The 20,248-nt window shown below is 36.6% G+C and overlaps 1 protein-coding gene across 5 annotated transcripts in view; it reads right to left on the minus strand.

Moving 5' to 3' along the window:
• The window catches only part of ERC1 (ELKS/RAB6-interacting/CAST family member 1), a 511,095-nt gene that overhangs the window by 458,709 nt on the left and 32,138 nt on the right, over nt 1-20,248 (minus strand). For all 5 annotated transcript variants that reach the window (XM_049627032.1, XM_049627029.1, XM_049627031.1 and 2 more), the window contains exon 2: nt 10,724-11,548. In XM_049627032.1, coding sequence (XP_049482989.1) covers nt 10,724-11,392 — 669 coding nt within the window. In that variant the 5' untranslated portion in view covers nt 11,393-11,548. The remainder of the gene's footprint in view (nt 1-10,723; nt 11,549-20,248) is intronic.

The following is a 20,248-nucleotide window of genomic DNA, read 5'->3' on the forward strand; positions in this document are numbered from 1 at the left end:
ATGCTCAACTTCACCAATCATCAGGGAAATACAAATCAAAACCACAATGAGACACCACCATACACCTGTCAGAATGGCTAACATTAACAACTCAGGCAACAACAGATGTTGGCAAGGATGTGGAGAAAGAGGATCTCTTTTGCACTGTTGGTGGCAATGCAAGCTGATGCAGCCACTCTGGAAAACAGTATGGAGGTTCCTCAAAAAACTAAAAACAGAACTACCCTACAACCCAGCAACTGCTCTACTAGATATTTATCCAAGGGATACAGGTGTGATGTTTCAAAGGGACACATGCACCCCAATGTTTACAGCAGCACTATCAACAACAGCCAAAGTATGGAAAGAGCCCAAATGTCCATCGATGCATAAATGGATAAAGAAGATGTGGTATATATATACAATGGAGTATTATTTGGCAATCAAAAAGAATGAAATCTTGCCATTTGCAACTACGTGGATGGAACTAGATGGTAGTATGCTAAGTGAAATTAGTCAGAGAAAGACAAATATCATATGACTTCACTCATATGAGGACTTTAAGAGACAAAACAGATGAACATAAGGGAAGGGAAACAAAAATAATATAAAAACAGGGAGGGGGACAAAACAGAAGACACTCATAAATGTGGAGAACAAACTGAGGGTTATGGGAGGGGTTATGGGAGGGGGGATGGGCTAAATGGGTAAGGGGCACTAAGGAATCTACTCCTGAAATCATTGTTGCACTATATGCTAACTAATTTGGATGTAAATTAAAAAAAATAAAATAAAATGAAATTCTCATAATGAAAAATTAAAATAAAAAAATTTTAAAAAAGGCAAAAAAAATAACAGATGAACACTTCCATAGCTTGGCAGGAAAAGGAAAACATTATCAATAGATCTCAAAGCAGGACTTTTTATTCAATTACATAAACTCACTCTAAAACTCTGAAGCACTTTTTTGGCCTTCTAGACTAGTGAAGCCTTCTTCTATTTAATTTGTCTGAGCTAAATTTTGACCTATTAGGTTTTACCCAGTCTTTTCCCATTACTCACTATGACTGAAGAAATAGTATAATTTCCTAAACAATGACAAAGAAGTTAAAGTCTTGCTGATGTCGGCAAAAGTCTATGCTGTCAGCAGAGCCCACTTTGGATCCTGTCCCGGGTGCTCTCTGCCCCACGCGCTCTCTGCCCCGCGCACATGCGCATGCACTCTTTCTGTCTCTCTCAAAATAAATAAATAAACTTAAAAAAAAAAAAAAGACTATAACATCTTATTACAACATTGAACAGACAAGAGAACAGGAACATTAAGCTAAAGAATAAACAAGTAAAGAACCTTAGCGGCAACCTCTTCTCAGAGTCAGAAGATCCCTAAGGCCTTTGGAGTGTTTGTCCCTTCTGCCTGTAATATTTTACCCCAGTCACATCACTCAGGTCTCTCTTTGCTCAAGTAACATATTCAAAGAGGCATAAAGCACTTTTGCTGCATATTGAAATACAATGGTTAAGTCAATGAACATCATTTTAATGTAAAAGACTGAAATGACAAACTATGATTAAACTCATCCATGGCTAAATTTTTCTCAAAAATTAATGAACCAAACATGTCACTTCAAAAACAGTAACTGACAACATATCTTGCCAATAATAAAATCTGAATTTTCAAGCAAAAATTAGAATTTTGAAAAGCTTCTATTTCCTGTCTGGTGAGCTTCACAGCTTACCAAATCTTTTCGGATGAGATAAGAATATTAATGAATGTAAATTTTTTTAATTTGTCTAATGAAATATTGCAACATTTGGAAGATCTGCACAACACAATGAACCAGTATCTTCCAAATGACCAATACATAATGTTTCAAGTGTTGGAGAAAGTATATGTATTCATGTGCATCCTCTACATATGAAAATCTGCTTAAAGTACAAGACAGACCAATTTATTTTAATGTAACAAAATATGGAAAACTCATTGATAAGATTTCAAATTCCACAGTGCAACTACCACTTGCTGATGAAAATGTTCTATAACTGGATTATGGTTATGGTTGCAACCTCAGTAAATTTACTTTAAAAAAGTCACTGAACTATACACTTAAATGAGTTTTATGGCATATAAAACATACCTCAAATGAAGTATCAAGAAAAAATAAAACTACTACTATTCGTTGAATTTTGGTGTGGTTTCAAAATATATCCACAATTATCTAAAAAGGCTTTTAAAATCCTCCTTTTTCCAACCGCATTATTTATGTGAGACCTGATTTTCTTCAAATACTTTAACCAAACAAAAACTACAATAGATCACTGAAAGCAGCAGCAGTTATGAAAATCAGCTATCTTCTATGAAGCCAGACATCAGACTTACAAAACTATTTTTCATTAAAAATGTTACTTTTGCTAACATTTAATGGGTTTACTTTTAAATATATTAATAATAAGTTGTTTTAAATTTCTATTTTACTCTCTAATATAGCAAATATTGATAAAGCCCACAGAAACAAAAGTTGATTGGGGCTCAATAACTTTTACAAGTATACAACATCCTAAGGCCAAAACATTTGAGAACTGCTGCTAAAAGGGATCATACAAGTGTCTTAGGGGTCATCCAAGACCAGAATAGTTATCCAAAGGGTGATTTCAAATGAAATAGGTCTCTGCATATCATAAACTCTAGAAGTATATAACCCACCAGCTGCTGTTAAAGGATGGTACAGTGTGCATATCAAAGTTGAACTACTTCTCACCTTAGCTCACAAGGCCTCCACAGATGACTGTAAAAGCTAGACAGGTGTCACTTCAACCCAGTATTTTCCATTAATTGTCAAAATGTAACAATTTACCATGAGCCTAGTAAGGAGGAAAGAGTGCCAGAACAAAGAGAAAGAAGTAGTTTCAATTAGCATTACTGCAAGTAATATGAAAAAATTATGACAGATCTGTTAAAAACTTCCCAACTCCAAGAAAAAAAAATTGGTATTTTTAGAGATGCATATGGCAACACAGAAAAAGAACAATACAGTTCAAAAAAGCATTTTTAATCTTGCCCATAAGATGAGATTAAGGACAACAATAGGACATATAACAATACAAAGTTAATCATCTTCTCACTGAAAGCACATTTTCTGCAATATTTCCCTTTTTGACAAATGTACTCTAAATTCATTATGCAAAGCTCATGATCTTCAATGAGCTTGTTAACTAAAATAAGACAAAGGACATCTATTACTGAAGTTTGTTTATGACAGGAATATCAACCATTATCACCGTTTTTTAACGAACAGTGATTTTTAGGAATTGACTCACTCAAGTTGTCTGCCTTCAAAGAAAAATACCACAATGAAGAAGATCAAAACACAAAAATAGCTCAGTGAGAAAATACATATAAAACATAAACCATTTAATAGCTTCTCTCCTCCTCTCCACTCCTTACTCCCACAAGCAGAGTTTGTGATACTGAACTAACTAGATCAGTAAATTTTCCAACATTAACAAGCATACACATAATAACATCTATGTGTATGGACCTAATGTCAAAGTCATTAGTCTCTTATTTCCAAACACACTTTCCAGTTCCACTTTCTAATTTCTATCCACTTTTCATCAATGGCAAAAACATTTCCCCCATTTCAATACCACGGTCCATCACAGTCTTCTCTTGCCATAATAGTCGATATCCAAAATTTATTTGAAAATACTTCATGATTATGCACCTTCTTCTCCATTCCTATTACCCACATTAATCCAGACCTTTTGCAACAAAGTCAATTTCTTTCCCTGCCTTTCTTGATTCAATCCATTCTGCTGACAACAATAAAAACTGCACCTAAATAGTACTTTTTATTATGTCATTCATTTCCTTGTTCAAGAAATCCCTGGGGCAACTTCCTATTACTTTCTTCAAATTCCTCTTCAAATAAATCCCAGATTAAGAAAGAAAAATATTACACACTTTAAAGGATGAACTGAATTGTATCTCAATAAAGCTATCAAAAAGAAAAGAGAGAAAAAGTAAGGGAGGGAAGGATTAAAAGGGGGTGGGAAGATGGGGAGTGCAACTCCCTAAATGGTTCTTCACAAAGTACCACTTTACTCTACACCACTTCAGACATTCTGAAGAGCTGATAGACTAAGCACACCCACACAGTTGCCAAAGACATTCTGGCTTCCCTGTAACCAATTCTAGTGATGGTCAAGCCTTACTTTCTGAAACTGACTCTTCCAACAAACGGATATAGCTTTGTTAGAAAATACAGTATAGGGGCGCCTGGGTGGCGCAGTCGGTTAAGCGTCCGACTTCAGCCAGGTCACGATCTCACGGTCCGTGAGTTCGAGCCCCGCGTCAGGCTCTGGGCCGATGGCTCGGGAGCCTGGAGCCTGTTTCCGATTCTGTGTCTCCCTCTCTCTCTGCCCCTCCCCCGTTCATGCTCTGTCTCTCTCTGTCCCAAAAATAAATAAAAAACATTGAAAAAAAAATTAAAAAAAAAAAAAAAAGAAAATACAGTATATTCTTCAATGGAGCCAGAAATCTATAACCTTCTTATTTGCACTCATTTTTCTAGCATTGCCTTCCCCCCCAAAAAAGTAATGAAAAAGAAAAAACACTCCCTTCTACATGGCTGCGTATCAAATACACAGCATAAAAATAAAATGTCGTTAAGTCTTCCCTTCTTTAGTTCTCTCAACCACCTCTTGTAAGCATGGTTTCTAGGCCCCTCCAATACCCTTCTGGGCAAACAGGGGCACCCATAACATGATGTCAAGTTCTAGGAGCGGTATGATTTTAAAAAGTAAAAGGGGGGAGGGGACGCAGCCTGGGTGGCTCAGTTAAGCATCTGACTCTTGATTTCGGCTCAGGTCATGATCTCGGCTCAGGTCATGATCTCAGGTTTGTGAGACTGAGCCCCGTGTCAGACTCTGCGCTAACAGCCCATAGCCTGTTTGAGATTCTCTCCCTCTCTCTCTCTTCCCCTTCCCCACTCATGCACACTCTCTCTCTCAAAATAAACAAACTTTAAAAAAATAAAATAAAAAGTAAAACTCTGTCCTCCCTTATTCAACATAACTAAAAAAAACAAGTTCATTTTCCGGTTTCTTTGACATAAGAAAATCAAAAGTGGATTTCCCAACTCATATTTAAGCTACTATCTGCAAAGTTACTATAAATTAACAAATCCCTAAAAACTATTCTGTCACTGAGATGAAATCACTAGACTGCACTGTGAAATGCAAGAAGAGAATGTGGAGGGAAGAAGCAGCTGCAATCCTCTGGCAAATTCCTCCTCACAAATAAGCCTTATCAGATATTTGCACAACATTTTTTATTAGATTCACTGAATCATTTTTCATAACACTTCACTACATTCAAAGTAGAGCAAATTTACCAATTCTGCAAGAAGCCAATTTCTTATCCCCACCTCATACTTCAGATATGACAAAATCCAATGGAAAGGTAGCTTAAACTTGTAGAAGCCAAACATGAACAAATTTTCCTTCTCAAAATAATTAACTCCCCCAAAGGAACGTATCTATTTTACATCTGACTTAATTTTCTCAGGGCATGCTACATAGTTCCTTTAACACATCTCACTTTTGAAACACCAAAAAAGATTACATCCAGAAAATAGATTCGGACATACCAATTTATCCACAATAAATCATTTTGCTTTATCATTCATAATTCATCTCTATGTTAAAACAGAATTATCAAAAGAAAAGTTAAACAGTTTATCTCTCATAATTCTGCTTTATCATTCATAATTCATCTCTATGTTAAAACAGAATTATCAAAAAGAAAAGTTAAATAAATAGTCCAAGACACAGATTCCAGATTTTAAGATCAGACTTTAAATGAGAGTAAAACAGGGGCGTCTGGCTGGCTCAGTCAGTAAAGTGAGGGACTCAATCTCAGGGTCATGAGTCAAGCCCCACACTGGGCATGGCGCCTACTTAAAAAATAAATTAATAAGTGACAGTGAAATAATTAGGAACCTCATGAAAAAGCTTATTTAAATTCAAATAGCTTTCAGAGAGCCTGGGTGCCTCAGCTGGTTAAGCATCCTACTTCAGCTCAGGTCATGATCTCACAGTTCGTGGGTTCGAGCCCCGCGTCGTGCTCTGTGCTGACAGCTCAGAGCTGGAGCCTGCTTCAGATTCTGCGTCTCCCTCTCTCTCTCTGCCCCTCCCCTGCTCACACTCTGTCTCTCAAAAATAAATTTAAAAAAAAAAACAAAAACATTAAATTCAAATAGCTTTCACCATGTGACAAATCAAGGTACAACCTAAAACTAAAAATGTTAATAGCCACCAGCAGCCTAACAATGAGAACAAATGACCAAAGATTTATATAGGGTTAGTTTATCTTTTTGTATTTCTGAACTTGAAAATTTTCTTGATCCTTAAATAAATAAAATCAAAATTCAAAAATCAAAGTCCTGAATAAAATCAGAGTCCAAAAACAAAAAAAATACACAAAAACATTAAATTCACTTGCCACACTAGAGTATTAGATAGAATTTACTCTCACCACACAAAATCCCAATGAAAGTGCTTTAAAATAATTATTTCAAAACTAAGCTTCCAAGTGAAATCAACATAAGAGAAATATTACAAGGCATAATATCAAAAAAAGAAGTATGACAATATCTTGTTAAAGGTTGGTTAGATAAAATAAAACATAAATCATCCAAAGCCTTAGCTCTGCAATTCAACCAAGCTCATAGCTGGACTTTTATTCTTCACCAAACATACACTAAGAAACTTCCTCATTCTCAATTTAAAGAAAAAAAAAAGAAAGGTCTTTCCTATTAAAACATGTATTGTCCCAAGGCACCTGGGTGGCTCAGGAGGTTAAACGGCCAACTCTTGATTTCAGCTCAGGTCATGACCTCACGGTTTGTGGATTCGAGCCCCATGTCGGGATCTGCACTGACAGCATGGAGCCTGCTAGAGATTCTCTTTCCCTCTCTCTCTCTCTCTCTCTCTCTCTCTCTCTCTCTCTGCCCTTTCCCCACTTGTACGCTGGCTTGCTCTCTCAAAATAAATAAACTTAAAAAAATGTTTTTAAATAAAAAAATTAAAAACCATGCATTGTTTCGTATCTCTAGCCACCAACATTTGAAAGTTCAGCAACAAAAGGAGTATGAGATATAAAAACACCTGGGTATTTATTTTAGAAACAATTTTCTAAAAGGACTCCATAATAATGAACCATACACATTAAGCAATTTTTAGCAAATGTGTTTTTACATTTGACAGGATTCTAGAACAAACTTCTGTGGCCCAATCAGATCAAACATTTAGAATGCATCTAAATCCCCACTCTCAAACTGGAATGAGGAAATTTGTTTAATTACTGTAAATCCTATTAAACCAATCTTCTTTGTAAAGTGGAAAATGTCCGACCTCTCAGGGCTCTGGAGGGTATAATGAATGCAGAGTTTAATTAGGGCCCACTGTTGGCTCACTATAATCTATTAATTAGCATTCCCAGTTCTCTGTATCTCACTGCAATGTCTCACTTTACTTTAAAATTGCACCCTTTGCTTTTTGGACCAAAGTTATACAATTTTAGGATTGTGTGGTAATTACAGAGGGTACAGGAAGAATATATTCCTGCCAGCACTGGTGCTTAATTAGGGCAAGGGGCGGAATCTAGATAAGGCTGTGTTCACCCTCCTTCAGTGCATATGGTTTTTTTGGCATCATAGCCTGTGGACTGTTTCACTTCCACTGGACTGAAGTGCTGAGTCCCCACTACACTCTTTGCAGAAGACTCAAATACTCTGCCTTTCAATGTAGCTTGGTAATTAGAAAGGATATTGCTTTTTACCCACACAGCTTTCAAAGTATAGGCATAATTAGCTGCCTCAATTATTTGAAAATAAAGACATATACCATTAATTTTTTTCCTGTTAAAATGGACATTTCCAAATTGTTTGATAATAAAAACCATCTTGGTGAAAGGCATATTTTCAGCATCATCAAGAAAGGTACACGGAAGCTAGCTAATTCAACAATAAATCCAGTAATCTCCATTCAACTTCTACCAAAATCCACTTTAAATTATATATACACTTCCATTTATACACATTACATTTATTCACACAAACACACTATCAATATATTGAAAGGTAGAAACTATAAAGGGAACTGTTCATTCATTCACTATTTATAACAATAAGTTATAGCTGAGCCACTTCTCAGGTAAATGTAAGTAAACTGATTTTTATTAACATTTGAGATTAAATAATACTCAAGTATCATGCACTATGACTCCTGTCTAAATACAAAGTACCTCGTATTTGAGCATTGATATACTATTGTACTCCAATTTATCAATCTGATTTTTATAAATTAAAAAAACCTAGTACCTACCCTCAAAATACAGACCCAGTTTTTAAGACCTGTGCTATATTGATACCTTACCACAAGACCAAATAAAGCAAACTTATTTTTTCTCTCTTGATATTTATAATTCAACACCAAACTGTAAAAACTTTCAGAATGTTATCTATTATTTCTTATTTAGGAATGATAAACTTTTGGTGTTGTACTTCACTTTCTGAGAACATAAATGTGAACTGAAGAAAATGTGTTTCCCCATTCTATTGTCATAGATCACCTAAATATTTTATCTTGTACATTAATGATTCTCAAGGTGAGGAGATTATCAATCACCTGGATGGCTTTTTTTTTTTTTAAATAAACATATCTAATACCTAAGATTTTAAATATTTTTTTTTGTACACACATTCCTTCTACTAAGGGTCACTGTCACAGTTAATAATCATTATGTATAGGAGTCTGTCACTACCCTGAAGTGTAGTAGGCAGAAAAAAAGGTTGAAAAGCATCAGGCCAACGGTCCCTTGTTTCTTTTCCCTTCTGTCACAATTGAGCTCAAAGATGACAGGAGAATCATCATGAATTCCCTATGTCTAGACTAGTTAAAGAATTAGAAGTACTCCATTCTAAAGATCCCAAACTTGGGGCACCTGGGGGTGGCTGAGCCCCAGGCCAGGCTTGCTGCTAACAGCACAGAACCTGCTTCAGATTCTCTGTCCCCCTCTCTCTCTCTGCTCCTCCTCTTCTCGCATGCCTTCTCTCTAAAATAAATACACATTTAAAAGAAATAAAAAATAAAATATAGGTTGCTGGATTCTATCTCCAAAGCTATTTATGAAGCAAGACCAGGATATCTATATTTTAAATAAATAAATACATCAGAACCAACATTAGGAACCCTGTCCTTACTTTTAAGATCTAACACGGGGGTCTCTTTTAGTTCTTTTCTTTCTTTTCACGTTGTTAAAGTCTTGAAGACTCAAACTCAAGAAAATTCCTAGGAAATACTTTTTAAAGGACATTTCCTCTTTTTTAAAAAGGTTGGGTTGCTAAGAGATTTAAGTATAATAATAACACATTCAGATTGTGTGTGATAACAAATTAATCACTGGTTAAAAAGTAAAAGCAAAGTAACTGAAGTTATAATATATCTCACAAAGAAGAAAATTCTCATACTTTCTAATTATTTTGAAAGCTCATTCAAATGAATTAAAGGTTTAGTTTTTAATTCATATTGTACTATCAAATAAATTTGAAACATTTTAACTGTGATGTTAGCTTAACTAGTACACGCACAATATATAGGCATTAAAATAATGATTCAGATACACATCATAGAGCTTTAATATACAGCAGAAATGTTGGCTAAAAAAGGTCAAAATGTTAACACCTATAATATTCTACTTGTATAAATTGTATATGTGTATATGCACAGAAATAGTTCATTAGGGAGAAACAGCAAAATGTTAATGATGGAAAAACAAAGTTATAAGAGAATTTGGGATAAATTTTGATTTCATACCTGTGTTTTCCAGTACTATTTTTATGATCAGAGAAAAGCGATTTTTATTACTGAGAAAGTAAGTTTGGGGCTTTAAAATACATAACAATACAACTAGCAACCTTCTTCAAAAACCAAGATTTGGGGCACCTGGGTGGTTCAGTCAGTTAAGCATACAACTTCAGCTCAGGTCATGATCTCATGGTTCGAAAGTTCGAGCCCCGCATAGGACCCTGTGCTGACAGCTCAGAGCCTGGTGCCTGCTTCAGATTCTGTGTCTCCCTCTCTCTGCTCACGCTCTGTCTCTCTCTCATAAATAAATACGTAAACATTAAAAATAATAATAATAACCAAAACAGCAGATATAAATGCCTGAACTGAGTATTAGTAATAGAATGGTAAAATAATCAACAGAAATCTTAAATCAGATTCACATCATCAAAGACAGATCATTTCTAATTCCTTCTTTAATTCTTAGTATCATTCAGGAACACTAAAGAAATCCAAGTTAAGTTTATCACTTCATAATTTTTAACTAACCCCAAAATAAAGTATAAAATCAACAATGAGGTGGCTACTGTAAAACTCTCCTTTAAGGGGCACCTGGATGGATCAGTTGGTTGAGCATCTGACTATTAATTTTGGCTCAGGTCATGATCTCACAGTTCACGGTCTGAGACCTGTGTGGAGCTCTGCGCTGGTATCTGCATTGATAGCACAGAACCTGCTTGGGATTCTCTCTCTCCCCCTCTCTCTCTCTTTGCCCCTCCCCCACACACATGTGCATCTTTCTTAAAATAAACTTAAAAAAAAAAAAGAAAGAGAATAGCTTATTTCATTTATATACATGAATCTGATCAATAAAGGTAAACATATATATAAAACTAACCTGGTTTTCCTCCTGCACAACTCTATACTGTTCCTTCCAAATAGTGATTTTGGAAGCTTCATCTTTTCTCAGGGCTCGTTCTTTCTTCAGCTCTGGGCTCCAGAAAGTCTTGATGCTATTCATTGAAGAACTTAATTTGCTCTCCTTTACTTCTACATCCTTCCGCAAGAGATCATTTTCTCTCAGTACTTCCTTCAGCTGTGTCTGCAGATCCATGATTGTATTATCTCTTGCCTGACGAAGAGAGTGAGGAACAGTAGATGCCATACTCACAGGAGGGAGGTGATGTTCTCCAAATGCTATGGTGTCACTAGCAACCCCACTGCTAGCTATATTGGGGCTACTGCCCATAGCAGTCATCCTGACACCATACGGCAGACGTCCCCCAGAACGGCCAAGCGTCATGGTGCTTTTAGGTGTTTCTGAACCCACATTTTCATGGTCACTTAGGTACATAGGGCCAGATGTGGCATAGGCAGCATTTAAGGATTGAATATTCTCCATTGAAAGGGTTTTCCCACTGCCACCTCCAACACTGCTTCCAGAACTCCCTCCTGTACTATTGGTTCGACGATGACCCAAGCGAGGGGAACGTGGAAGCCTAGGTGAACGCCCAGGGCTCTGGTTGCTTGGTTCCACCTTCCCAACTGAGCGAGCACTTCCATACATGGTTGCAGGTTGAACACAGGTGCCAAGAAAGATGTACAGCAGAAAGCAAAATATGAAATTCTGTGAGGTTTCTCAGTGGCTATAAGTCTGCTTAAGGCTAATCAGAAATAACAGGTCTTCAGCTGTCCAGTCTTGAAGAAATACCTTACACCATATCTGCAATGAAAAGATCACACATTAAATCCTCCAATAGTAAACATTTCCCTCTCAGAAACTTTTCTTGAGATTTCCCTATCATCTATTTATTCATTCATTCAAAATTTGTTTATAGCGCATTTCACTGTAAACATTTTAACAGTATTTTGCATGTCTCAAAACTGAATACTGAAACCATACCATGCAAATGGAAAAGAAAAAGAAATAAGAGGTATAAAGACTAGCAATGAAAAGATAAAACTCAATGTATGAATATATGATTTTCTAACTGGAAAACCCAAGTCATCAACTGACAAGTTATTAAAATAATAGAACTCTACAAATCAGTCAGACACAAGATCAATATATAAGTATCAGTACTTTCCTGTACATTAATCATAACAATTAGAAAAATGCAATTTTTTTAAACCCACCAACAGTAGCAACAAAACCATAAAACTGGTATAAATCTAATAAAAATATGCAAGCATTTTTGGAAAAAACTGTAAAACTCTACTGAAAGAACACCTGAACAAAAGAAAAGTTATCCATATTCATGGACAAGAAAATAATGTACAAGTTGTCAGTTCTTTCCCAAATACTGCAAATCCCAATGAAAATCTCCCAGAATTCTCCATATATCTCAACAAGCTGACTCTAAAATTCAAATAGAAGAGTAAAGGTGTAAGAATAACATAAACAATTTGCAACAGAAAAACAAAGAAGGAAGATGTTCCCTAAATAGCAAGATAAATTACAGGTCCATGATCCTTTACCTGTAATGCAAAAATCAAAAAAGCTCTAAAAGTAAGTTTTGTTTCTTCTTAACTCACTTAGCAGTAAAACCTAACCTGATCTGGTATGAAGTCGCTACTGTTTATAGGTTATCTCATTTAGTGTGATTATTCATACACTCATTGAGAAAACAATGTATATGATTACAGGATACTGCATAATGCCCACTGGGTACTGGGGGTAGGGGGGAATCTGGACTCCAAACCACATCTGACTGACCCCCAGGATTTCTCATAAAGACTTACAGCCCCCCTCCGTTTTTGTTTTTTTGTTTTTTTTTTTTTAGGCAAGGGGGCAAAGGGGGAGTGGGGAGTGGGGAGAGAGGAAGGGAGCCGGGGAGAGAGAGGGAGAATCTCAAACAGGCTCCATGCTCAGCACAGAGCTCAACGCGGGGCTCAATCCCACAACCCTGGGATCATGACCCAAGCTGAAATCAAGAGTTAGATGCTCAACAATCTGAGCCACCCAGGCACCTCAGGACTTACAGCCTTTTAAAGCCATAGTATTTAAAATTGTACAGTACTAGTCCAGGAATACGTCTAAATTATATATGTAAGTTTAGTATATCCTAAAAGTAACATTTCAAAAGAGTGAGAAAAAGACAAATCATTCAATAAATGGGGTTTGAACTGGTGTTTGGAAAAATAAATTATATCCCTACTTCACATAATGCACAGAAATAAATTCTATGTACATTAAAGATATAAAATTTTAAAACTATCAAAAGTACTAGAAGATCCTTGTGAACTTGAGTTAAGGTAGGGCTTCTTAAGTAAGAAACAAAAAGCAAAAACCATAAAGAAAAACAAATAATAGATTTGATAATGTCAAAATGGCAAAGTATTATACCAAAAAATACTATAAGCAAAATTAAAAGAAAAAACAAAAACTAGGTGAAAAATGTATCTAACATGGGGCACCTGGGTGGTTCAGTTGCTTAAGTGGCCGACTTTGGCTCAGGTCATGATCTTGTAGTTCATGAGTTCGAGCCCTGTGTTGGGCTCTGTGCTGGCAGCTCGGAGCCTGGAGCCTGCTTCAGATTCTGTGTCTGTCTGTCTCTCTCTCTCTCTCTGCCCCTCCCCTGCTCATGCTCTTTCTCAAAAATAAACATTAAAAAAGGTTTTAAAAACATTATATATACACACACACCTATCATATGTATAAATATCTATACAAAATATATAAAAAAATTCTTACAAGGGAAATGCCAAATTTGAAAACGTGCCAATGCCAAATGGGACTAGCGGAAAGTAACTTGTATTGTAAGGAGAGGTTAGGGACAAAATGTTGGTGGAGACTTTAGGTTCACTTTATATTCATACTACAATAAAACTTGAATTATTTAAAAGGAAAATATGTTCATATTCTACAAGTATAATTAAAACACGTATCACAGATATCTACTTTATACATTTCTCTCAAAAATAAATCAGGGGTTGGGGTGCCTGGGTGGCTCAGTCGGTTAAGGGTCTGACTTCAGCTCAGGTCTTGATCTCACGGTTCATGGGTTGCAGCCTGGCGTCAGGCTCTGTGCTGACAGCACAGAGCCTGGAGCCTGCTTTGGATTCTGTGTCTCCCTGTCTGCCCCATCCCCACTCACACTCTCTCTCAAAAAATAAATTAAAATTTAAAAAATTTTTTAATAATAATAAATCAGGGGCACCTGAGAGGCTCAGTTGGTTGAGCATCAGACTTGATTTTGGTTCAAGTCATAATCTCATGAGATCAAGCTCCATATCAGACTCTGTGCTCAGCATGGAGCTTGCCTGGGATTCTCTCTCTCTCTCTCTCTCTCTCTCTCTCTCTCTCTCTCCCTCACTCTCTCCCTTTACCCCTCTCCCTGACTCACACTCTCTCTCTCAAATAAGAAGTATTCTTCACTGAAAACACTACCCAAGAAACTCACAGTCAAAAATATGATTTTAAAGAATCCATATACTTTAGTCAAACTCCAACAGGTTATTCTTTAGAAATACGAATACACTGGCAGTCTCATCTTAATAAAGATAGCCCTAGGGTAACAACAAGCAGAAGAGAAAATACACAGAGCCCAAATCTTTACGGTTCCATCTCAGAAATAGCAATAGTACACCAAGTTCAGAAATTGCAACATTTCACTAGTAATGTTAGGAAATTCTCTCCAGGACTAACCTTAGCTCAAAAAGCAAAAATTTCTTTTCATGATTTTTTTTTTTAAAGTAAGCTCTATGCCCAACATGGGGATGGAACTCACAACCTGAAGATCAAGAGTCACATGCTCTACCAGCTGAGCCAGCTAGGCAGCCCTCCTTTCTCATAATTTATCTGGACTGAGAGGTAGGTGACAAATAATTACCTATATATTACTGTTTGAATGAATTCTATTTCAAGATCAAAGAGGGATGCAAATCTTTTTCTTTTTTTAAGTAATCTGAATATTGCTTAAGAGACATTTATTACCCACAATCCCTTCAATAATAACAAAAGCTAACATTTAGTATTTACTGCATGTCAGGCATTATGCTAAAAACTTATATTTAGCTTAATTTAATATTTAACATTAAGATCTAATTTAATATTTAAAAGCCTCCCTTGGGGCACCTGGGTGACTCAGTCAGTTAAGTGTCTAACTTCCAACTTCGGCTCAGATCACAACCTCACAGTTCATGGGTTCAAGCCCCAAGTCAGGCTCCATGCTGACAGCTCAGAGCCTGAAGCCTACTTTGGATTTGTGTCTCCCTCTCTCTCTCTGCCCCTCCCCCACTTGCACTCTGTGTCTCTCTCTCAAAAAATAAACACTTTAAAAAAATTTATAAAAGGCTCCCATAACACAGGTACTGTCATTATCTCCATTTTAGAGATGAAGAAAGTGAGTTTTTTAGCTGTTAAGTGACATCTAAAGTGGTAGGGTGAAGATTTGAATCAGGGCACCTAATTCCTGAGCCCTGGAAGCTCTTACCTACTGTACTTAACCACAATCATCTGCTGATGAGAACATCTCAACTGTCCATAGAATATTAAAGGCTTCCACAGTTTTATGGCAGTGTGTCCTGCTAATCTAGTACTCTTTGGGGCAATTTTAGGTTTTCCAGGTATAAAGCTTAAATTATCACATTTACCTTTCTATTAAGGAAAAAGTCTTTTTTAAAAGATGTTGGGCAAAAGAACAAAGTAAAACTAACAACATAAGGAGGAATAATTCAGTCTCAGGAATCATGCCATCAGAACATTAAAATGCCACATTCCAGAAAAAAATTCCCAACTGTGCTTTTGTTCAGAATTCTGTTTTCATGTAATCATATAACTAAATCATACTGAATAGGCTAAGATCCAATAACAAAAATTCCCATCAAGTTTTCAATATTAGAAGGTGCACTCTAATGTCCAAGTCACTTTCAGATCCAAAACGGTATTTGCATGTGGAGTCTTTGTTATTATCAGAACTATATTCATATACACAACAAAGAAAGAAATTTACTAGTTCTGAATTCTTCATACTGGCTTTTTAATCTCATAAGCTTCAGAGAAGATAGTGTTCAAAAAAAAATTCTTTTTTAATATGCCAGGCATACAACCACAAAATAATAATTCTTGCACTTTAAATAACTGACAAGAATTCTGACCCAAAAAAAGTTATACAGTATGATTCCATGTATGTAAAATTCTAGGACTAATTTATTATGACAGAAAGCAAATCAGTGTGTGCCTGGGGATGGGGTCGGGGGAGGCATGGATCAAAAAGGAGTAGGAGGAAACTTTTGGGGTGATGCAAATGTTCATTATCTTGACTGGGGTAATGGTCTCACAGGTGTATACATGTCAAAACTCATCAAATTATATATTTTTTTAAGATTTTATTTTTTTAAATAATCTACACCCACCATGGGGCTCAAACTTACAACCCCAAGATCTAGTCACATGCTTTACTGACTGAGCCAGCCAGGTACCCATCAACAAACTATATACTTAAATACATTCAGTTTAGCGTACATTAATTATACCATGAAAGTCTGAAGAAAAAAATTTCACGCTCCAAACTCCCTTGTCCTTGATTAATCCAAAAGAAATACCTTCACTGATTATACAACTGGAATCCTGATTGCTACTGGAGAAAATCATGCAGCTGTACAGTTTGAGTCCATAATGTTGTCCCCAGGGTCCTTTAGTTAGCTTCCTATCCATATTTTCTTAGTTCCCTATCTAGTATCTGTTGTGGTTGTTTCAAGTCTCCCTCTGCTTATCAGACAGAACACATGAGTCTCCTGGTTCAGAGACAAAAACAATTTATTACTCACAGCTCAGCAAACAGTATAAGCATCATGTCTACATTGGCTCACTGTTACCCCGAAGTCCCACAGGTAGCAAGAGGAACTCAAAGAGATGCTACACATGCAATGGCTTTGCGTTGCAGCTGAAGACACTGAGTTTAGGGAGTCCACCACTCATAACAAGCAGTAAGCCTTCTCTGTCCTAGTGGAAAACATTACCTCATTCCTCAATTTGGCTTGCTACAAACACAATCCTGAGAAATGGCCCAGGTTAAGAGCACTCAGGGCCTTGTATACTTAGCATACCCAGCAAGGCATACAGGAAAGAAAAGACTCATGAATGACTCACTCTCCTGACAAGTACTGTGATAGTTTTAAGGTATCTCCATAAATTCTTTGATACTACTCCCTTCAAGGGGGAAAGCAAAATTGCTCTCTCTCTGAATATGAAGTAGACTTAATAATTTGCTTCTGATGATGTTATCACTTTCAAGGCTAACTCATAAAGGACAATGGTGCTTCTGTCTTGGGTAACTCTCTTGGATCACTCACTTTGTGAGGAGCTAGCTGTCGTGTTGTAAGGATATTCAAGCTACCCTACACAGAGAGCCACATAGTAAGAAACTGAAGCCCCCTGCCAACAGTCATGTGAGATAGATTTGAAAAAGATCTTCTAACCCCAATCAAGCCTTCAGATGACTGCAACCTCGTGAAATACCTTGAGTTGGAACCCTGAGCCAGCTATGCTCTACATAACAATTGTGAGATGTTTGGTTTTTTAATCTAGTAAATTTTAACTTTTAACACAACAAAAGATAACTAATACAGAATTGTTTCCTAAAACCTTCGTTTCAGGTAGCCATATGCATACACATGTGCATGCTCCATCACAACTGAAAATGTGTTGCTTTTTGTAGGTTCTAAACAATTCTCAACATCATTGCCAGAATCTTTTTTTTTTTAAGTTCATTTATTTATTTTGAGAGAGAGAGAGAGGGAAGGAAGGGGTCAGGGGGTATGGGCGGGGGGGGGGGGGGGCAGAGAGAGAGAATCTGAAGCAGGCCTCACACTGTCAGAGTGGAGTCTGATGTGGAGCTAGAATTCACAAACCACGACATCATGACCTGAGCCGGAATCAAGAGTTGGACACTTAACTGACTGAGCCACCCAGGTGCCTCCAGAATGATCTTTTTTTTTTTTTTTCATTTCATTTTATTTTGTTTTTACATTAAAAAATTTTTTTTCATTTACAACATCCAAATGATTTATATTTTTTTTAATTTATATCCAAGTTAGTTAGCATATAGTACAATAATGATTTTAGGAGTAGAATCCAATGATTGATTCTTCCCCCACATACAAATCAAGTGCTCATCCCAACAAGTGTCTTCCACAATGCCCCTTGCCCATTTAGTCCATTCCTCCACCCACAACCCCTCCAGCAACCCTCTGTTTGTTCTCTATATTTGAATCTCTTATGTTTTGTCCCCCTCCCTATTTTTATATGATTTTTCTTCCCTTCTGTTCATTTGTTTTGTATCTTTCCACGAGTCAAGTCATGTAATACTCATCCTTCTCTTAATTTCGCTTAGCATAATACACTCTAGTTCCATCCACGTTGTTGCAAATGGCAAGATTTCATTCTTTTTGATTGCTGAATAATAGTCCATTGTATACATATATACCACATCTTCTTTATCCATTCATCTGTCAATGGACATTTGGGCTCTTTTCATACTTTGGCTATTGTCGATAGTGCTGCCATAAACATTGGGGTGCATATGCCCCTTTGAAACAGCACACCTGTATCCCTTGGATAAATATCTAGTAGAGCAGTTGCTGGGTTGTAGGGTAGTTCTGTTTTTAGTTTTTTGAGGAACCTCCATACTGTTTTCCAGAGTAGCTGCACCAGTTTGAATTCCCACCAGCAATGCAAAAGAGTTCTTTCTCTGCATCCTTGCCAGCATCTGTCATTGCCTGAGTTAATTTTAGCCATTCTGACTGATGTGAGGTGGTATCTCATTGTGGTTTTGATTTGTAGTTCTCTGATGATCAGTGATGTTGAGCATTTTTTCACGTGTTTGCTAGCCATCTAGGTGTCTTCTTTAGAAAAGTGTCTATTCATATCTTTTGCCCATTTCTTCACTGGATTGTTTTTTGGGTATTGAGTTTGATAAGTTCTCCATAGATTTTGGATACTAGCCTTTTATCTGCTATGTCATTTGCAAATACCTGCTCCCATTCCATCAGTTGCCTTTTAGTTTTGTGGATTGTTTCCTTTGCTGAAGCTTTTTATCTTGATGAGGTCCCAATAGTTCAGTTTGCTTTTGTTTCCCTTACCTCTGGAGATGTGTTTAGTAAGAAGTTGCTGTGGGCGAGGCCAAAGAGGTTTTTGTCTGCTTTCTCCTCTAGGATTTTGATGGCTTCCTGTCTTACGTTTAGATCTTTCAACCATTTTGAGTTTATTTTTGTGTATGGCTTAAGTAAGTGGTCTAGGTTCATCCTTCTGCATGTCGCTGTCCAGTTTTCCCAACACCATTTGCTGAAGAGACGGTCTTTATTCCATTGGATATTCTTTCCTGCTTTGCCAAAGATTAGTTGGCCATACGTTTGCAGGTCTGTTTCTGGGTTCTCTATTCTGTTCCACTGATCTAGGAGTCTGTTCTTATGCCAGTACCACACTGTCTTGATGATTATAGCTTTGCAATACAGCTTGAAGTCCAGAATTGTGATGCCTCCAGCTTTGGTTTTCTTTTTCAGGATTGCTTTGGCTATTCAGGGTCTTTTCTGGTTCCATACAAATTTTACAATTGTTTGTTCTAGCTCTGTGAATTCTGGTGTTATTTTGATAGGGACAGAATGATCTTTTAATACAACGATTCCCCAAGTGGGTCAGGAGCCTCCAAGACTCCCTAAGACCCTTTCAGGAGAGCAAAACTATTTTCACAATACTATGATATTATTTGCCTTTTTCACTACACATTCTTACAAACGTATAGGAGTGTTTTCCAGAGGCTACGTGACATGGGGTATATCCCACTGACCACTAATGGAATGTATGCTTGTATACTCTAATGCTTTACATTTTTCTCAGTTTTACTTTCCAATATAGTAAATAGTAATAGATACAGCCTGCATAAACAAAAGCTATTTAAAGTCCTCATTGATTTTCAAGAGTATATAGGGATGTTGGAACAAAACAGCTTAAGAACCACTGCTCTAAAAATTAAATATGACATGAACACACCTACATACTTCCTTTGATGGCTTCCCAAAATAAGAATCTAAATTCTTTGGCAGTGTATATAAGATTTTTCATGATTTCGGTCTTGCCTACCTCCTGAAGGCAGCTTACTTAACCACTCTCCTTTTCCATGTGACAACCATGATCAAGTACGTGCAATTTCCTAAAATATCATGCCCTCTTCTTGCTTCTGTGACCTTCCTCCTCCCCAGCAACTGGCTAACTACTTACTACTCATTGAGTACTTACTACTCATTCTTCCAAACTAAATTTAATAGTCACGGTCCTACACAAACCCGTAAATCCTTCAGTCTAATTTAGGTGCCCCTCTTATGGAACCAAGAGTTTCTAAAATAATGTACTTACTATATTTTGGTTAATTAATTGCTTCTTTTTTTTTTTTTTTTTTTTTGGGTTTTTTTTTTTTTTTTTTTT

The sequence above is a fragment of the Panthera uncia genome, chromosome B4, assembly GCF_023721935.1.
Source record: "Panthera uncia isolate 11264 chromosome B4, Puncia_PCG_1.0, whole genome shotgun sequence".
Taxonomy (NCBI): domain Eukaryota; kingdom Metazoa; phylum Chordata; class Mammalia; order Carnivora; family Felidae; genus Panthera; species Panthera uncia.